The 22,259-nt window shown below is 38.3% G+C and overlaps 1 protein-coding gene across 2 annotated transcripts; it reads left to right on the top strand.

Annotated features, from left to right (window-relative positions):
- Positions 1-647: 647 nt before the first annotated feature.
- Positions 648-3,979, top strand: LOC142613895 (cyclin-P3-1). Of its 2 annotated transcripts, XM_075786415.1 has the most exons (4): positions 723-943; positions 2,526-2,547; positions 2,646-3,053; positions 3,406-3,979. In XM_075786415.1, exons 3-4 carry the CDS (start codon positions 2,653-2,655, stop codon positions 3,665-3,667), a joined length of 663 nt encoding a protein of 220 aa, XP_075642530.1. In that variant the 5' UTR covers positions 723-943; positions 2,526-2,547; positions 2,646-2,652; the 3' UTR covers positions 3,668-3,979. The 2 variants fall into 2 exon arrangements, with proteins under 2 accessions (XP_075642529.1, XP_075642530.1); XM_075786414.1 differs by lacking the exon at positions 2,526-2,547 and having other exon boundaries at positions 648-943.
- The last annotated feature ends 18,280 nt before the right edge of the window (positions 3,980-22,259 follow it).

The following is a 22,259-nucleotide window of genomic DNA, read 5'->3' as shown; positions in this document are numbered from 1 at the left end:
TTAAAAATACTAAAAAGTGTTAGATAAACTACAAGCTCTTGTTGATAAATTATAATTAGTAATTAAATTAATGAATAAAACTTCATCTCTTAAAATTACTATAACTTTGAATTGCACCTATACGGAAAAAAAAAATCATTGATATGCTAATTTGATAATATTTTAACTTGAAGATAAAGAAAAATTATTTATCATTATCATGAATTAAATCCTAACATTTATTATTAAAAAAAATATAATAATCTATAAAGTATAAATCCCCTTCCAAAAAAAATAATAATGGCACATCTTCCAAAAAAAATATAATCACATGTAGGTTTTCGTTAGTTTAACTGATAAAGTTTTTTATTATTGTACAAAAGATCTAGGTTCAATCACCATCTATAACAAAAATTAATTAGTATCTTAATTTAATAATAAAAAATAATTATCAAAAATAAACGCCATAAGTTGAAACTTTCTTGACAAATTACAATAACCTTAATATCATTTTGTGCATGTCAATATGCAAATGCAAATGCAAATGCAAAGAAGAAGCGGAAAAAAAGGAGAGAGAGAGTTATCAGTGGATCCCACTTCACCGCATAGAAGACAAGAATATTTTTGCGTTCCCTACTCAACAAAACAGCGGTGGAGTGCACTGCCGACACAATCTTTCATCTAAAGTTTCTGTTTATGAGGTGTGAGAGAAGAGAGAGAGAGTTGCAAAAAAAGATAACACAATTAACAATTTAGCTTCCATGTGAGAGAGAGGTCCTTGTTGGAATAAATAAAGAAGCAACCTTTGCTCTTCTTTATATTATTTCTGAGGCAAAAGTGAGCAGAAAAGAGACATGGCAGAGAGAAGGAATTGTAAACTCCATGAGACAAGCTGATCCCTCTATGTTCAGTGTATCTTCTTCGTACCACACGCTTAGGTAGAAGAAGGTGCCACATAGTACAGGTCTGTTGAGACTCTTCCTTTGGATCTGTAAGCTTTATTTATATAGGCATCATTTCCTTCCCAGATTTGGGCTTGACATTGTGTTTACTGAATTGGGATTTGATGGAACAATGTTTGTTGTTCCTGTTGTTTTGATTGAGAATGGTGGGCTTTGCTTATTTTCTTGATTTGCTTTGTTTCTCATCTGGGTTTTGCCTGTTTTGTACTTTGTGTGTTTGTGTGTGTTATGACTTGGAATTATTAGAAATGCTTGCTGGATACACTTATTTGGGAGAGCTATTGATTAGTAGAGTCAATTTTCGGTACTTGGTCAGTTTATTTAGTTGAAAGTTGACATCTTTATTAGGATGTTTGTTGTTAATCTTTCATGGTTTGGATAGAAGTGAAGTAGGTCATTCAGATCTGGGTTTGAATGCTAGGGAGAGGTTAATGTGGTGTGAAACAGTAAAACTAGGCTTGGTTTCCATATGGAAATTGGTTCTGTGAAAGTTTTTGTAAAGAGGGGGTTTGTTCCATGGCTTTCCTCCTAACAAGCTGGTGAGAGTTGATTTATAGATTATAATTAGATTGAAGTACAATGAATTAATTGACTAGAAATTTCATAGATATGATAAAAACTTAGAATCAGTTTGCTATAGAATGACATTAATAGAAAGGCGACCCTGAATAGGAGAGAATTAGATAAAATGTTTGAGCCATAAACATGGAACCAAGTCTAAGATTTGAATGTTTCTCAGTAGCTGATTTACTTTCATTGAGGGAGAAAAGTAGTTGTTGAAACTTGAAATCAAGGAACAATGATAGAAAGGACCTTGAGAAAGACAAAGAATTTGAGTGAAAGCAATGCATATCAGGACAAGTGGAACGTGAAGCGGTAGGATGAATGTTATTCTGGATTAGTTTTGAAAATTTGTGTACATTTTGGGACTATATGATGTTTGATATGCATTGTCCTATTATTGATGACAATAATATCGAGCTCTTTCCTAAAATAATGCATTTTGAGAAACATGTTTTCCACAATGATGTTGGTTGAAACTAATGCAGTCTGTGCCCTGTAGAACCACTCTCCATCTCATCCAATTGATGTTTTGATCACCCTCTTTGTACATGTTGGTTGCCTATTGTCTTTAAGCATATTGTTTTCAGAGCTTTAAAAGCAATACTTTTTATGATGAGTTTACAAAATTTTTTAAGCATTCAAAGTAAACTTCGTTCATAAGAGTGTCAATAGCGTTATTTAAAACAGCACCTTGGGTCTGTTTAGAATTTTTAAATGAAATGAATGAAATTTCTTGGAATATTAGAGCCAACATTCATCAAATTATCCATCGGTGCCTTGGAACCTGGACAGGACTGGGCATTTATATGGTTTGAAATGGTTGTGGCCCTTCTCTACTGAGTTGATGGCCAGTCTTGGGACCAAAACTGGCTTATATATAACATATTAACATCACAATTTATTTCATTCCTTTATAGCATCATGATAGAGCTAATTAGTTTTTGCTGATATTATTACGACAATATACTGAATTACATTGCTTTATGATAACTTTTTTTTTTTTTTCAATATGTTCTACAGGACAAATCTTATCACTGCTCAGGATAGTTCTTTTTTAGTCTTACATTTTCCAGCAAGATGGTTGCATTGAGTGCTTTTTGGCTATGATTTGGCTTATTGATATCCATCTTTGCTGTGCAGTTTGGAGATGGGAACGTTGGCACTTAATGCTGAGAATGTAGACTCAGATATTTACCTCTCGCTGGGGCTTAAAGAGTTGAGAAAAGGAGTTCCAACAATTCCTCGGGTTTTGTCACTTCTCTCATCACTACTTGAGAGATCTGTTCAGAAGAATGAGGTGCTTTTGGAGGAAACACAAATTAAAGATGTTATCACAATATTCCATGGTTTGAGAGAACCCACTCTCAGTATTCGGCAGTATATTGATCGAATCTTCAAGTACTCTGGCTGCAGCCCATCCTGCTTTGTTGTTGCACACATTTATGTGGATAGATTCCTTCAGAGTACGGAGGTTCATTTAACTTCACTTAATGTTCACCGGCTTCTGATAACAAGTATAATGCTTGCAGCAAAATTTATTGATGATGCGTAAGTACTGACCCATATAGATGGTTGTACATTTGATTTGACTCGCATGTCTTAAGTCGGTGATAAAATCATCAAGACTGAATGTTTGAGTAGAAGTTCATCAACTAGGGAAGTAATTATTATAGGCTGGCAAAAAGATGGTGTTCATGCTTCCCATTAAGGGAATCCAAGTATAATGAATCTTTGTCAGAAATATAAGCCATATAAGTCAGAAATAGCTCAATAAGTCAATCAGAAAATGAACTAGAGGAAGATTTTGTGCCTTTATATTGTGTTTATTTTTTCTCTGCATCCTCTGTCAGCTTACTTTTGGTTCAAACTTATGAAATAAATCTTTTACATTATTCTGCAGATTCTTCAATAATGCATATTATGCAAAAGTGGGAGGAGTAAGCACGGCAGAGTTGAATAGGTTGGAGATGAAGTTTTTGTTTAGTATAGACTTCAGACTTCAGGTAAGTGTAGAAATGTTTGGAAAGTATTGTTCACAATTGGAAAAGGAAAGCTCAGAAGGGCTCCAGATTGAGCGGCCATTCAAAGCCTGTGGTATTAAAGAGGGTTGGTCAAAAACAAACAAAGATGATTCAACTTGTGCTCCCACAGTTGCAAGATGAAAATGTGGAATCATCAATCATCTTAATGTATCATTACAAACCCACGAATTGCTGAAGTACAACCATCTTAGAAAACATTGATTGTTGAATATGAACAATTGAGTCAGTGACAGCATTGCTTGTTTGCTTACTTCTTTCAAATGTTTTAGTTGGGTAGAGATTTGCAATAGGTTTTTACCTTGTTTCTATTCATTCCGTGCTTATTCTCAAAGCACCCAATATCCTAGCAGTTTTACTACCGGTTTGTTGTGAAGTGTAAACACAGGTTAAGCAATTTTATGGTGAAGAGAAGAGATTGCATGAGTTTCACAATTTCAGCTGCTAGCAACTATGGGTCATATCACCAAAAATATGATGCGCTCTTCAATTCTTTTATTGATACTTAGTTACAATAATGGAGTGTGGGGATCTGTACCACGAATGCCTCCATTGAAAACACCATGAGTTGTCACGAGTTATAATTCTTGTAATTGGTTCAAAGCTACAGAAAATATTTTTGCCAATAAACAGAATATCCAAATGAACCGAGTATAGGTGCACTGCAATGACATTTAAGATTATATTTTATTGTTGATTCTTGGTAAGACCTCCTATTCAACGATAGAAGCATCTTGGTCCCAGTAGTACGTTTCTTACATCACTTATTTGACAAATCGTAAGTACTTTTTCTTTTTATGGGTCTAAATATCTCTTAAGCACTGAGCGTTGAAAAATCTGGTTTAAACATGAATTTACTTTATTCATGATTGATAACATGTATTATGTAAATTTCAGAATTCGCTCGGTTTGTTTCTCTGAAAAACTTTTTATAAAGATAGTTTTTCACATTTTTCTGTGTTTGGTAGCACAAAAAAAAACTAGTCAACGGAAAACTGTCTTTAGTCAATAGAAAATCCTAATAAAAATAATGCTTGTTTTCTATAGATTGTTTTTCAAAAAAAAAATTTTGGAAAACAATCTCTCTCACAATACACTCTCTTACTCTTTCTCTCTTCCCTTTTTTTTTTTTTCTTTCCTCACACCCTCACTATCACTAACTCTGGTCTCCCCTCTTCTATAGATCTCTCTCTCTCTCTCTCTCTCTCTCTCTCTCTCTCTCCATGTTTCTATTCCTCTTTATAACACAATTCTCTGATTAGATTTTTTTTTCCCCTCATTACTCAGTAATTATTTCATTCCTCTCTACCAACTTGCAAAGGAGAACATATTTACAGCGGTAATTATTTTATTCCTCTCTACCAAAATCTCAATTCTTTATTTGGATTTCAAACTTGATTTTATTTTTTTCTCTAAGAAATTTTTGGTTTGATGGATTTTAGGTAGTTCTTTTTTGCACATAAAAGTGCTAAAAAATATATAAAATAAAATAAAATAAAAAAGAGAAGAATGAATGAATGAAGTAAAAGACGAAAACCAAATTCATTCTTGGTTACTTTATTTTATTTTATTTATATTGATTACATTAGTTGGTTTCCATAATACACATGTTTTAAATTACATAAAAAATAAAAATAAAAATTTGCATACCAAACACCAGAAAACATTCTCAAGTTCATTTTCGAGATCGTTACCAAACACTGAAAAATGATACAGTTTTCTAGAAAATGTTCTTTGAAAAATAAACCATTTTCTAAAAAATATTTATGCTGAAACAAACATAGCGTTAAGAACAAGATAGCATATCTTGGTGTAGTGAAATTCAAAACAAAATATTAGAAGTACTTGGGAACACTTTTAGAGAACACTTTTAATCTTCACTCTAATTTCACTTTACGCCCAAAAAGTGTGGTGTCTCAGTCAGTTTTCAAGAGAAAATAATCGACTGGCTTCACTCACACATACACACCATTTCACAATGATATTTTTTCTTCTTTTTTTTTCTTATAAAAAATTATGTATGTTTCTCCTTTTATAACTAACTGATTATCTAATTGAGCTGACCTATTGGGCCTTTCCAATTGGGCTTTATTGTGTGGCTTGGAGTGGGACCAAAAGAGACTAATAAGACATAAGCTCCAATGGGTCTTAGGTTTTTCTGTCAACTCTTGACTAATCCAAAGTTACCATTAATTATATTTAATACCACTATATAAATATAATTACACTCTAGGGCTTATTAATAAATTATATCCAAAGACTTTATTATACATGCAACTTCTTCATAAAATATTTGTATTAATACAAAGTCGTGAATGTAGACTGCTACTTTGAAGATTACTACATCTTAATCCTTGAGTACCCAGTTTAATCCTTTAAGTTATTCATCATATATTTATAAAATCCAATTTCATAAATATATACTTTAGTATCTCCTTACTAAAGCGGTTAGGCCTAACACTCTGAATAACCAAACCTATTAAACTTATCTCAAGAGAATATTTTATGTCTCCGTTGAGAGATTATGAATTCCATCTTGAGAATATATATTCCATCAATACTAAATATGGCTACCCCAACATACTGAGGTTTTGATCGTGACTTTAGATCTCACTCCTAATATATCAAAGCAACTTATACATCATGATCAGGTCAATTATTCTCTCAAGATATAGAGTTCATGCAAATAGAAGTCGTGAAATTTATTATTTATTTGACAGTTGTTAGGAAAATAATAAATCTCACATCGGTCCAGTTCAATATGTCTTAACTCTTAAAACATATCAACTAGAAGTCTACACTTCCATGATCAAGACAAATCATCTTAGTTGATACGTTATAGTCTTCGCAGATGAAATTCCCAATTTCATCACCGACTACGAACGATAATTCTGAGTTTACAAAGAACTTGTAATTTATATCTTATGTGATTTTTCACATAAATCACATACTATGCATCTTATGGACTATATAATAATGTCCAAATATTCATGTTACCATTATTTTAAATAATAATAAAACAATTTTATTTATTATAACATTAAGTCATACATAATGTCATACATAGCATCATACAATAAGATTTAACATCACGCATCCTATCACTAAGTAGACCCTCTTTGGAGATCAGTGCAATAAGTATTTGTCCCCATCCATGATCCACCACAAAACCATATGTATGCTATAGGACTCAAATCATTAAAGTAAAACATGATCCTTTTAGCTTCAACCACCATTCTACATAACCCCTTTTTAGACTATCTGTGACATTCATCTATTTAATATTTAAAAGCTAAAACATCGTATTTATTATTGTTACTCTCTGGTTGAGCTATATTAACATAGCATTTCAGTCCTCTTCAGTCCATTTTGGTCCACTCAGTCCATTCAGTCCACCTCAGGCCATTTCAATCTATTTCAATCCATTTCAATCCACTTTAATCCATTTCGGTGCATTTACTTAATAATGTGAAATAATAGATTTGGGTTGAAAGTACCTATTCTAAATCCAAATTCATTAAAAAAAATATAGATCTCAAACTCGCTCTAAATTCTATTAAAATTTAGCAATTTAATCTCAAATTTGTTCCATATATATTTAATGAATCCAAACTCATTTTAAACCCATCTATTTATTTTTCTTAAAAAGAGACAGCTTAACCTTATTTATTGTTTAGTTCTAAAACACAATTGGATCACATTTAAACCTTAGAGCCACTATATTTAGTCTTTGAGTCTAGCACTTATTAAGTAATATTAATCTATAAATATTTGTTGAACATTATGTTATTATGTTTAGAAATTACTATTACCATTTGTAATATTTAAACTATATGATAATATTAATAATCCAAAAAAAATACATTCAGATTATACCGAAAGACCGAAAGAGATAAAGAAGTATTAAATGAAGTTTATCCTAAAGAAATTATGATAAAGTGAAATGACTAATAAGATGTTATAATCAACCCTTAAATAATTGAATACATACAATAAAATAAAATAAAAATTTGCAATACTTGTACGTATTTGCTAAGTATTAGTCAAAACTAAGATCATTTTACAAGCTTGATGTATATGGCGTTTCAATTTTTCACCAAATTAATAGTTTGTCCTAAGATTATCAATGTAAAATCAATGAAAACACAATGTTTTTAAAAATCAAATTCCATAATTTTATTGGCATGATATATTTGAACTTAAGAATAATAATATGAGCAGTTTTGACTTGGTAGGCACTTTAATTATTCAAGTAAAATAATTTTTACTAATTGAGCTAATTGGAACAATAATCCAAATTTAAGATGTAAAAATAAGATTATTTTTTCCCTCCCTTTTGGTCCACTAAAAGCTGATTTTATTATTGTTATTATTATTATTATTATTATTATAAAACCAAAGCCTCTAATTTTTGGTTGACCTCTCCACAATTTTACACATCAGCATTAGTTAAATAAATATTATAATTACAAAATAACCAAATCAATATAAACATTCCGCTCCTCTTTCTATAATAAAAAAAAAATAAAAAAATAAAAAAAATCGCTCCTCCTCTACCAGCTCCCCTAAACCACACAAAATCCGATCTTCGCCTCCTTCCTCAGATCCACAATCAAACCTTCTTTGTTGTCCAAAACACACCCCACGGCCAAACCTCTTCCCCATCGTCTCCAACAAAATTCAATTCCATTCCCCTTCTCCGTCGCACCACCGATCTCCACCTCCTTCCTCAGACCCACAACTAAAGCCGCTCCCCAAACTACCGCTCACCATAAATTCAATGTTCAGTTTCTCGCCAAATGACAACCTAGGCCTACAAATTCTTCTTCATCACTTAAATGGAAACCATTTTTTCCAATGGTTTCAGGCCAAACCTTCTTTGTCGTCCAAAACACACCCCACAGCCAAACCCCTTCTCCATCATCTCCAACAAACAATATCCCGTTGTAGACACCGCATTTTGTACCCCTTACAACTCAAGCCCCCGTTCCTTAATGATGCTCAAACTCTAAGGCCAAGCCCAACCAGATGTTAAATTGACTTTAGAAGTGCTAAAATGGAAAATATAACCTTTTAAATAAGCAAAAATCTATTTTTAGAAATAAAATGACCAAAGTGGCCATCAACTTGCATACGTGGGTCACAGCCTACGTACATGGGCCCAAGCATGCATACGCAAGCACATTCCTGCGTACGCAGCTAGGATTTCAAAAGCATAAGAAATGCAAGTTTTCTGCAATAATGGTTGAGGTTTGAAATGAATCTCACATCGTCTAGAAGTCATTCCAAACCCCATTTTTTCAACTATAAAAAGCCTTACATGGTACATTTTCAAAACACGCAAAAATCTCACGGGAAAAACCTAAAATTCACTAGAAAATAGTGAATCAAAAGTAAGTTTATCACAAAGCACCCTCAAGTCATTTTTATTTGATTAGGACCTTTTCTGGTCCCAATCCTTTGAGTTTAAAGCTTTTAATCAATGTTTTATTGAATTGTGATAGATTTGACTGAGGGGGACGGTCAAGAATCAAGCCTAGGAGCTTTTGTTTTAAAGTATTCTTTCTTTCTTCCTTTTTTTCATTTTCTATCTTTCTTTTTAGTTTTAATCTTGCTTCTTGGTGTAGTTTAGGTTTTTATATGTTTGCTTAGGTTAGTTTTATATTTTTGTTGTGTTCTGAGCATGCTATATAGTTAGAATTAGGTTTTTCGTTTATGCTATGCTTTCTATATCAAGTTTCTGGGTTAGGGTTCTTGAACAAGTCCCACACACGCATGTCATGAGCATGCGTACATAGGTTAAATCTTGTGTATGCGAGCCTCTGGTTGCGTATGCAAGCACTTGTCTGGAAATCCTAATCCAAATTCCTCATGTTGTTTGCTTGGGTTGTTTGTATGATAGGTTTTTCACATGTTAAATGAATCCTAGGGTTTCTTTTGTATGTTTGGCTCTCTTTTGTTTGGTGGATAGATAAGTAGACTTGTTTGGACGAAAGATGCCACGTTGTATGTTAGATGCATACTAGTGCGTGTGTAAGTTTAGGATACAAGTGTTAAGATTGTTTTTAATAAGGTTAAGGTATAAGACACAATGATGGGAGACCAATTTTAGGGTTGGGCGATCTTGGGTGCCTAACACCTTTCCAAGAGCGTACCTAAACTTTGAACGTATACTCTGGTAGTAAAATCAAAGTTCCTTACTCGAAGGGACGCTATATATATGGTTCCTAAACCATTGCAAAAACTAGGTGGAGACTCCAAAACAACCCCTTGTGTCCACACCTATTCCCCTTCTCTGTCATCCAAAATGCCTCCGAAGTCACTCATTCCAATCGTAGATATAGGTCAACCAAACCCCTTCTTCGTCATCTAAAACCTAAACCCATCCAAACCAGCACACATATAGAGCCCAAACCCCATATGGAGCCCAATCCAACCCATCAAAACTAGCCCATCATACTCCTACTATTTTCAAGTATGTCGATTAGCCAAGGTAACCAAATTTGATTAGGAATCCATAATCCTAACCAAATTTGATTAGGAATCCATAACCCTATATTATATTATAAATAGTTTTTTTGGGGACTATTTATTACAATTTCAACTCGGCTTTTAATTCCTCTCTTTAGAAATTTTTATTCCTCTATTTTCTGTCTTCACCACTAAACGTGAGTAATATTAATAAAAAGGGTAATTCTGAATTTGTTTACTCTGTTTTTTATTCTAGAGTTGATTGTATTGTAGTTTTATAATTCTGAATTTGGTTGATTGTATATGTAATTGAGTTTGTGCAGTTGATTGTATTGTAGCTTTATAATCCTGAATTTGGTTGATTGTATCTGTGTAATTTTGAAATATATAATTAATAATTATGTACTCTCTTTATAATTCTGATTTTCTATTCAATTTTTTCTAATGCAATCTCTTAATTTTGTGAATTGTGGTTTAAAATATGTTTTGAAACCCATATGGGGATTGCTTCTTGGTATGTCTGAGTTTCTTTTTGGATTGAATTGTTGATTCTTTCTTCTTATGTTGGTGGTTCATATGGGTGTTTATATTTTGTTTGGAAATAGTCAGCTAGATGAGTAAAATGTTGCCAAGTCAATGTTTTGATGTATTTGTGCTAATATTGAAAGCAATCCCATACGGGAATTGTTCTTGGTGTGACTAAGTTCTTATTTATTTTTCATTTTCAATTTTTTGTCCAAATCTCTTTAATTAGCTCATTTGAATCTCTCTATTTCTCTTGTGGTGCCTAGGGGTGTCCAAGCAAAACCGGAGCCCGACCCACCCGAAGAATCCATCCGACCTGACAAGAAAACCATCCAACCCGACGTCGATGATGGTCTGCGGCGAGTCTTCATCCCCAAAACCTGATACCAGCAAGTCGAATGACAAGTTTGACCATAAAAACCGAATATCAACCAATCCAACCATATGTACACCAGAAAATTAGTTTTTCTCCTCCGATGGGTGTGTTTCGCCAGTCATTTTGTCAGATTAGTCGAGTTCCAGCCTTATCTCTTCTAGATCCACCAAGATCTCATTGAGATCCGGTGAGATCTCATCGAGATCCAGCCTATTCCCTTCGAGATCCACCAAGATCTCGCTGAGATCCGGTGAGTTCTCGTCGAGATTCGGCCAAATCTCTTCGAGATCCGCCGAGATCTCTTCAAGATCCGGCTAGATCTTGGCGATTCGGCCCAATCTCAACCAAATTTGGTTGTTTCCGGTGAAATTTGGCATAGTTTCGAAATTTTCAAATCCGACCAAGGACCGACTAGTATTCGAGGAGGTCCGACCACTCGATCCAATTCCATTCACCGGTCGGCGACGGGTCCAGAAATTAGAGACCGAACTTATCAGGTCGGTTTCGGGTTAGGCACACACCTGACCTGGACCGACCCGTGGACAGGCCTAGTGGTGCCTATGGATTTAGCGCGTGTGTTAGTACTTAGTACTCATATTGAACTTTGAGATTTGTATTTATGTGTTTTAGGGAGAGTAAGAGAGAGGTTCTGTAATAGATTCTTGAGTATAAATGCACATAAATAGAAGTTTCGTATATTTTCTCTGTCTCACTTTTTCTTTTCTAGCCAAGAGGTGCTTCTTTGTCAGTTTCATTTTGCTTGAATTGTATGTAAGTAGCCCCTAGATACATATAACAGAAATATGATTACACGTTTGAATTGGAATTACATTCACATATGGGATAACTATTATCAATTGGACTCGATGAAGTGACTTTTTGCTTTTGTCCACTGATTTAGCACTCCATTTTTTACCCCAAGAATAAAGAATTTTTTGAACCCCGTTCCGCAAAAATCTTAAATGATCACATATGTAATGGCATTGCCTGATTGAGCATCAATGCACTATTTCTCTTCTATAAATGATTCTTGAATGTTGGATGAAAATTGGTTTCTTATCGCCTAAAATTCATGCAGATTGTCAAATTGCTCACTAATCAATTGCGCGGTTTAGTCCGCCCCTTCAATCTTTGCCTTTTATCAACGCCACCACCAAGGTTTGCTACTTTCCTCTAATTTTTTATTTTTCTAGCCTAGTTATGAATAAAAAATATGATAGTTCACCATCACAAACCCTTCTTGAAGGTTGTCCATAGTCAATACCATGAACAATATAACTATATTTAATTTCTATTTTACCAACCAATCAAAAGGAAATAATAATAATAATAGTAATAATAATAATAATAGTATTGAAGTATACCTTCTCTATTGAAATTTTTTGAATTGTAGTTTTAGCTGTGTTTCTCTTTGTATCTGTAATTGAGTTTAGATGATTTTGAAATTTTTGATGATGGACAAGAATCTCATAAACAATTTTACACCTTTGGGACATTCAATTGATTTGAACTATTTTGAAGTTGATAATTAGACTAGGTGAGCCAATGATTTAATCAATTGCGATTGCTTAAGTTGTATGTAAAAAAAATGAGATTAGTTGCTGATTTTTATCTTGAAATATATAATTAATAATTATGTACTCATAAGAATTGGACCTTAACATTCCCTGATTGAGAATCAATGCACTATTTCTCTTCTATTAATGATTCTTGAATGTTGGATGAAAATTGGATTCTTATTGTTAGATTACTTAATAAATATATTGCTTGAAATTCATATAAAGTTACTGAAGCAAGCCATAGATCTCCATATTGGCTGAAAATTGGATTCTTACTGTTTAGGTAGGGATTTGGCATTTCATTATCTAGGTTATTTGGTAATACAATTATAAGATGAGGACAGTCAGGTATTTACCAATCATTCCTTTATTCTATATTGTTTCTTGCATATTTATTGGTAATATGTTTCTAGAAAGAATTTGAAATTAGAATGTGATTGCATATTTAAGTTTTTTGGTTATCTCAAACTTGATTTTACGATTGGTTCAATTGTTTCACCTCAATATTTCCATTGTTTAATTATGAAGAGGATAAAAATAGAAGACGGATCCAATAAAGTAAACATGACGGTATAGTATTGACGGATGGACGTTCGACGGGTTGATATTACACGGACGCATAGTGGACGGATGTATGTGACGAGGCATCCATCTGTTTTGATTAGGTTCCACGTATTCCTAAATAGAATCAACTTGCGCCTCACGATAATCTTCGATGAAACCCAATATAAGAAGAATTCTGATTAGCAACAGATTCGATAAAATACTTTCATCGAGGAGGATCTTCCTTAGAAGGAAACATCTTGATGCGCAAGAAACGGAGACCAACTGTACTATAACCCAAAACCCCCAACCAAAGCTACGCATTATCCACTCAACTCTGGCACTCTAGGGTTGCGATAAAAGGTTCTAACTTGACCTTCAGAGGGTTTTTAGCCGGCACCACACCGATGCTCTCTGTTAGGTTTTTTCTTTTGTTATGTAGGTGTCGTTTCGGCTTGGTGAGTAAAGTGTGGCTTACTGGTGGTTTTTCGGCATCATCAGTTGGCGCCGTCTGTGGGAAATCGAGTAATCAGTTGTTGCTTTATCCCTAGAGATAAAAAGTTGCATGGTACTCACTCATTCGATGGCAACAACCAACAATCAGGGCAACGAACCACGCACTACGGCCTTAGAGAGACAAGTCCAGACACTCGCAGTAGCGGTCGAACGTCTAACCAAGCAGAATCATGATTTGGAGGAGCAGTTGCGGCAAAAGAATGCACACCTTGGCACACAGGAGGAAGACCAAGAAGGGACAAGCGCTGAGAGGAGGAATCGGGAAGGACCTGAGGGTAGCAATGCTCAGAGTAGACCGGAGAGGCAGGACACCAACCGGCCATTAATCTCAGACACCCTACCGCCTCACGTAGCCGCTGAGATGCAAATGATGAGGAACGGATGGATGTAAGGATGAACACCCTCAAAGGTAAGGTATCCAACGACCTCGACGACTTGGTCCAACGAACCGACTCGACTTTCACAGCGCCTGTCAATTCATGCCCCCTTCCCCCAAAGTTTCGCATGCCTTAGGTGGAGAGTTATGACGGGTCCAAGGACCCCTTAGACCACTTAGAATCTTTCATGACCATCATGCACCTTCAGGGTGTGCCGGATGAGATCATGTGTAGAGCTTTCCCCACTACGCTGAAAGGACCCGCGAGGATATGGTATAGCAGACTGACACCCAACTCCATTAGCACTTTCAAGAAGTTAGGCACTCAATTCGTGTCGCACTTTATCGGGGGACATTGATACAAGAAATCCATCGCGTGTTTGATGAGCATTAAGAAAAGGGAGGACAAGATGCTAAGGTTGTACATTGCTCGCTTTAACAAAGAAGCTCTCTCAATCGATGAAGCAGAAGACAAGATACTCGTAGCAGCGTTCACAAATGGGCTGCAGAAGGGTAAGTTCTTATTCTCCCTATATAAGAATGACCCGAAGACAATGTCAGATGTGCTTTACAGGGCGACGAAGTACATGAACGCAGAAGATGCACTGCTGACCTGAGAAGAAAAGCCCAGAAAAAGGGAAAGGCAGGAAGACGCACGATTGGATAGAAGGCAGAAGATGGCTAGAACTGGAGAGCAACGGGAGGATCGACGATTCAAAACACCCACAGGAAGATTCACAAACTTCACCCCTCTTACTGCCCCAATGGACCAAGTATTGATGTAGATTAAAGATGAAGGAGCCCTGACGTTTCCCGGCAAGCTGAAGGGAGATCCTAACAAGAGGCCAAGGGACAAATACTGCCGTTTTCATCGTGATCATGGCCATGATACAGCGGATTGATATGACTTAAAACAGCAAATCGAAGCTCTTATTAGGCAAGGAAGGTTGCAGAGGTTCATAAAGAAGGAAAGAACGGATCAACCCTAGGAACAAACCCCCCGACAGGAGAACGAACGTCCCAGACCACCGGTAGGAGACATAAAGATGATTGGAAGGGGCACCGCTTCTGCAAGGTCGTCTAAAAAGGCCCGTAAAATGTATTTACGGAGGGTTCAAAGCATCTAGTTAACGGGTTCCTTACCAAAAATGACACGAATTGATAACCCCAGCATTGGGTTTTCGGAAGAGGATGCAAGATGCCTTCACCACCCATATGACGACGTGATTGTTGTCAGCATACGGGCAGGAGACTACAACATACATCGAGTTTTGGTTGATAACGGAAGCTCGGCTGATATCCTCTACTACCCTGCATTCCAGCAAATGGGGATTGGTAGAGAGCAACTGGTCCCAACAAATGCACCACTCGTTGGCTTCGGAAGGACAAGGGTCTACCCTTTAGGCGTCGTCACGTTGTCTGTGACGGTGGGAGATTACCCCTAGCAAATTACTAAGGATGTGGTCTTTCTTGTGGTCGACTACTCATCTGCCTACAACGCCATCCTCGGACGGCCCACTCTCAATGCGTGGAAGGCTGTAACCTCAACCTACCATTTGATGGTTAAGTTCCCTACCGAATATGGAGTTGGAGAGTTGCACGAAAATTAGGTGGCTGCACGAGAATGCTACGTGGCCATGATGGAAATGGATGACCACCTGCAAGCAATGAACATCGAGGAACAGTAAACGGTAGCAGAACCGGTGGAAGAGTTAGAAGAAATATCCCTCGATGACTCAAGGCCCGAACGGACCACGAGGATTGGAACTCTCGCTAGCTAGTTAACACGGCAAGCACTCACAACATTCCTGAGAAAAAATAAGGACGTGTTTGCATGGAGTCATGAAGACATGCCGGGGATCGATCCGTCGGTAATTGTCCACAGGTTAAATGTGTCACCTTCACTCTCTCCCATCCGACAAAAGAAGCGAGTGTTTGCCCCCGAACGAGACAGAGCTATAGCCGAGGAAGTCCAGAAGTTATAGGAAGCAGACTTCATACGTGAAGTATACTACCCAGATTGGTTGGCAACCATGGTAATGGTCAAGAAGGCCAATGGGAAGTGGAGAATGTGTGTCGATTTCATGGATCTGAATAGGGCTTGCCCTAAGGATAGTTACCCACTCCCGCGTATTGATACCTTGGTGGATTCCACCGCAAGACATGAACTCTTGAGTTTCATGGATGCCTTCTCCGGCTACAACCAAATCAAATTGGATGAAGTTGATCAAGAGAAAACCTCGTTCATAACGAGTCAAGGGCATTTCTGCTACAAATTAATGCCCTTCGGGCTTAAGAATGCAGGAGCCACATATCAAAGATTGATGAACAAGATGTTCACGCACCAGATTGGGAGAAACGTGCAGGTTTACGTAGATGATATGCTAGTGAAAAGCATTTGGGAGTCCAATCACATGAACGACCTCCAAGAGACTTTCGACACTCTTTGGTCATACCAAATGAAGTTGAATCTGAGCAAGTGCGCGTTCGGGGTAACCGCAGAAAAATTCTTGGGATTTTTGGTATCCCAAAAGGGCATCGAGGTCAACCCAGAGAAGGTGAAGGCGATAATGGAACTGGCTCCTCCAAGGAAGGTAAAGGAAGTACAAAGTTTGAACGACAAGATAGTAGCCTTGAATAGATTCGTATCAAGGGCAATAGACAAATGTCTCCCTTTCTTTCGCACGCTGAGAAGATCATTTGAATGGACGGATGAGTGCCAAAAGGCATTTGAAGATTTAAAGATGTATCTCTCCGCTCTGCCGTTACTCAGCCCATCTATGCCGGGGGAAGAATTGTTCCTATACTTTGTCGTCTCCTCAGCAGCCGTCAGTGCGGCTCTTATTAGAGAAGAAGATAAGGTACAAAGGCCCATGTATTTCATAAGCCGGGCACTAAGAGGAGTAGAAGAGAGGTACCCTCAGATGGAAAAGCTTGCCTTCGCATTAGTGACCACGACACGGAAACTCAAACCATACTTTCAAGCACATACCATAAATGTCCTGACAGATAAACCCTTATGAAGAGCAATGAGTAGCCCCGAAGCTGCCGGACGGATGGCATTGTGGGTGGTCAAGCTGAGTGAGTTCGATATTCAGTACCAACCACAAGCGGCTGTGAAGGGACAGATATTAGCGGACTTCGTCGTTGAGTTCACTATCATAAAAGACTAGGGGCAGAGGAGACTCCCGTATGGAGAATCCATACAGATGGATCTTCCTATAGACATGCTGGAGGGGCCGGAGTTGTACTCCACACCCCGAAAGGAGATAAGATCGAATGCATGATCTGTCTGGACTTCTCTACCACCAATAACGAAGCTGAATACAAAGCCTTAATAGCAGGACTGGACCTCGCAATAGCTGCAGGAGCTAAGAGTATGGTCGTATTCTCCGATTCTCAAGTCGTGACCAGTCAGGTTAATGGAAGCTACGAGTGCAAGAATGAAAGGATGAAGAGGTATCTCGAGGAAGTGAAGGGTCAAACAAGTAACCTCCAGATCAAGTTAGTTCAAATCCCAAGGGAAGAGAACCAAGATGCCGACCAATTAGCAAAAGTAGCTTTCGCAGAACCAATGATCGTCCCCGACCAGGTATTGTCCTTCGTTCAACTCTCATCTTTGATAGATGGTACGGGCGTAAAAGAGGTAAGTAGTAAGCACTGTTGGATGACTCCAATAGTCGCATATCTTAAAGACGGAAAACTGCCAGATGGCAAAGAGGCCGCAAGAAAATTGAAGGTTAAAACTACCCGATTCATTTTCATTAAAGATGTCCTATACAAAAGAGGATTCTCCTGACCTTACCTGAGATGCCTCGACCACGAAGAAGCGGACTACGTCATGAGGGAGGTCCATGAAGGAGTTTGCGGTAACCATTTTGGATCTAGGTCTTTGGTGCACAAACTACTCCGTACAGGATACTACTAGCCAACAATGCAGAAGGATGTCGACACATATGTCAGAGCCTGCGACAAGTGCCAACAATTTGGCAATTTCATAAGGCAACCAACGGAAGAGCTGACCCCTATGACGGCCCCATGGCCATTCGCATAATGGGGATTAGACATCATGGGCCCGTTCTCAACAGCCGTAAGGCAGTTAAAGTTCTTAGTTGTTGGCATAGACTACTTCACTAAATGGGTGGAAGCAAAGGCTTTGGCCACTATCACGTAAAAGAATATCCGAAGTTTTGTGTGGAGGAATATTGTTTGCAGGTATGGTATTCCGAGGGTGCTAGTTTCAGACAACGGAAAACAATTCGACAACGACGCATTCAAAGATTTTTGTTCCCAACTAGGGATCAAGAACCACTACTCGTCACCAACCCACCCGCAGGCCAATGGACAGGTTGAAGTCACGAACCGGTCCTTGCTGAAGATTATCAAGACCCAGCTCGAGGGGACAAAGGGCATATGTCCGGATGAATTGTCAAGTGTTTTATGGGCGTACAGGACAACGATAAGAACACCGACAGGAGAAACACCGTTCCAATTGGCGTATGGTAGTGAGGCTGTCATACCAATAGAAGTGGGGCTAACAAGCTACCGAGTTGGGAACTACGACGAGAGCAAAAATGACGAAGCCATGCGTTTGCAGCTTGACCTTATGGACCAAGTCAGGGCGATAGCAGAGCAAAGACTAGTGCGATACCAGGACCTGATGGCGAAGCATTACAACTCTAAGGTCAAGCGCAGGGACTTCCAGGTTGGAGACCTTGTCTTGAGGAGAGTACTCGACGCTATGAAAGATGCCTCCTAGGGGAAGCTAGGACCTAACTAGGAAGAACCATACAGGATCACTTCATGGCATAGGAAGGGAACGTACTACCTAGAGACGCTGGACAGGAAAAAGTTGAGTCGTCCATGAAACACGGAGCACCTAAAGAAGTACTACCAATAGATGAAGAACGAATACGACAACGACATCACCCTCCTCATTTGCAGTTTACCTTTTTCAGCAGATAGTTATAGTCTTTATTTTCTACAAGTACTTTTAAGAGCCTAAAAGGCAATTTTCTTATTTTCTATGAACAATATTCTACTTATTCATTATAATAAGAGGAGTTTATTCAGAGCATATGGAATGTATTTTGCTCAAGTTCCACAAAGTGGACAGATCATCCCAAGTAGGATGAAATTTATTTTAAGCCCACAAAGTGGACGGACCATCCAATGAAGGATGAAATTCATTTAAAGTCCACAAAGTGGACGGATCATCTCAAATAAGATGAGAATCTATCAAGTCCACAAAGTGGACGGATCATCCTATGAAGGATGAAATTCATTTAAAGTCCATAAAGTGAACGGATCATCTCAAATATGATGAAAATCTATCAAGCCCACAAAGTGGATGGACCATCCTATGAAGGATGAAATTCATTTAAAGTCCACGGAGGGGACGACGGATCATCTCAAATAAGATGAAAATCTATCAAGTCCACAAAGTGGATGGATCATCCTATAAAGGATGAAATTCATTTAAAGTCCACAAAGTGGACAGATCATCTTAAATAAGATGAAAATCTATCAAGTCCTCAAAGTGGATGGACCATCCTATGAAGGATGAAATTCATTTAAAGTCCACGGAGTGGACGGATTGTTCTATAAAAGATGAATTTTATTTAAAGTCCAATAAGTAGACGGTCATCCTACAAAGAATGAAATTTTCATAGTGCATAAAGTGGACAGATTATCCTATTCAGGTTAAACTTTACCCGTCCAAAAAGTGAACAGGTCATCCGCAAGGACGAAATTTATTTCGTTCGAAAAGTAGACGGCGGTTCAGAACCGTGTGTGGACGAGCCACATAACCTAATCAGAATATCTATGCGACGGGCTTTAGATTATGGATTCCATGTCGAACAAAAGCATAAAAGAAGCAAACGACAAGTAGACAGTTAAAAAACCAACAACTGAAATACTTGAGCCCGTTAAAAGGGGACATGTCCATATACAAAAAACACGACGGCTAAAAAAAAAAAGAATAATAAACTACTACGGTTGGGGAGTACTTTTGAGAATCTCTTCATTTTCTGGATGATGGGCATCACCTTCTACAAGCTTCACTTGACTGTCGATGGGAATCTGGCCTTCATTCAGAGGAACATTGACGGCAAACAAGTCTTCGGTGTTCTCTAATTGGACGGATTGGGATAATTTCTACCCCTGACCGTCAATAGAGACATGGGACACGTCCAGGTCAGGATAGGAAGCTTTGACCAAACGGAGGGCATCATCGAAACCGTCAGAGTCACGATACTCCCGTATTGCCTCCTCTTTGGCTTGACGAAGCTGGTCCTTGGCATCCGTGACCTCTTTTTCTTTATCTTTTAAGATAAGCGTTAACTGCTCCGTCTGCTTCTCTAGCTCTCCCCTGACCTGCTCGGAGCAGGAAAATTTTTTCTCCATGTTCACTTTCCAAGCCTTCAAATCGTGTAGCTCGTCTTCCATCAACTTAGATTCTTTCCTAAGACGGTCCAAGGTCGTCTCATGGTTCAGGCAACGACCCATCAACCCCTTCATCATCAACATGGCCTGAAAGCAAAATTCGTTATAAGTACAATAAAAATCATAAATAAGGAAAGACAGGAATATAAGATACCTGAGCATTAGTAAAAAGACCCGTCTCTCCCATCGTCTCGATAGCGTGGTTGCTAAGATCCTCATAGTCATCAACAGTGATGATGGACGAAAGCCGCTCCAATGCATACTCAAAATCTTCTCACAGAAGGACGGGTGGCTTCTCACCGACGAAAGCAGGACCCTTCGTCAAGCCTTTACCCTTTCCTGACCCTGCCAGAGTGACAGTCCTCTTGGTCTTAGCTTCCAGCGCTACGACGGGCTCGGGGGTGGTTTCTGGCTTCTTGAGGTGACGATTAGGTTTCTCCGGCTGCTTCCGCTTAGGTGGAACGGACAAGCCCGTCCCCTTGGTGGGTTGATTAGCCTCCTGTTTCTTTTTAGCCTCTTGTTGTTTGATGAAGGCTCTCCTTTTAGCATCGTCCATTTCTATGAGAAATAGACATATGTGTGGCGTTAGAAAATATGAAACAGAAAGTTAAATTAAAAAGCATTATGTGACGGGCTTTCGTTTGCGAACTCTAATGTTGTAACGACGGGCGGCTAAACTTGGCTCAGGACCTTCACAATACCAGTAGAGTGTGTCAAGGGTAACCAATTTAGCCCACGTCCTCTCTTCAAGCTTGATCTTGTTAAAAAAAATTTCCAAGAAGCTCAACTACTCCAGTGATACTTGTGGACGGTCTCAAGCTGCAAAAGGAGACGGTTGGGGTAACTTTGCAAAAATAAAGTAAGGTTTTAGCTTATACAGGAAAACTACGCTAGTGCATACCCGGCGGAGGCATTATGCCCCATGTTGTATCGACGGGCATATATTCGTTATCACCTGGACGACACATCCACTCATCCCCCTCCATGAAAAAATACCTACTCTTCCAGTCCCTATTAAAGTCAGGTGTATCGTGCACGAGCCTCAACAACGGGCTCCTGGCCACAAAGATATACATGCCCTTTGACTTTAAAATTTCAGTTGGACAGTAACAATGAATGAATTCTTCCAATGTCAGCCTTCGTGCACCGTTGGACATGGCTTCGTACAGGACCTCCACGCCTATAAATACCTTCCAGGCGTTTGGGGAGATTTATGAGACGGAAAATCCGAGATATTGAAGGAGGTGACAATGGAGAGAACGTAGGGGAAATCTGAGCCCTGCCTTTAGCATTTGCTCGTAAATCCCAACGCCTTCGACACCCTTATAATAACATTTCTCAGATTTGTGGGGCAGACGGAGATGGATGCTGTCAGGAAGTTGGTATTTGGCTCTAATAGTTTTGAAATGAGACTCTTTGACCGAGGACCTAAAGTCATTAACCGTCCACAGTGGAAGAAGTACGAACTCCCTAAAGCCGTCGGGACCAATTACAAATTGGATTGGAGGATCAACACCGTCTAGGCTGTCACTAGAGACCTCTAGCTCATCCAACTCCAAGCCTTCGTCATCTGAGGAAGGGGAAGTAGCGGACGGATTCCTTTCTTCACTTGAAGCGTCAGGGTCTTTTTGACCTGATGGGAATCCTTCATCGTAGCCCGCACCATCGCAGACAAACGAATGATTACTCGACGCACTAGACATTACCTACATGTGACGATAAATCCTAAGACACTGACGGATCTACAAAAGTACAGAGGTTCAAAAGAAAAAGTTCGGTGAGAGTACATACCGGTTAAAATCGAGCAATATAAGACGACGGAGAGATTGGTTGGACGGAATAGCTCCCTTCAAACAACGACGGTGACGCTCCAATTGCAAGATTTCTATAAGAAGTCATAAA

Source organism: Castanea sativa, chromosome 10 (assembly GCF_040712315.1).
Source record: "Castanea sativa cultivar Marrone di Chiusa Pesio chromosome 10, ASM4071231v1".
Lineage (NCBI taxonomy): Eukaryota > Viridiplantae > Streptophyta > Magnoliopsida > Fagales > Fagaceae > Castanea > Castanea sativa.
This window is presented reverse-complemented; position numbering and strand designations above follow the sequence as displayed.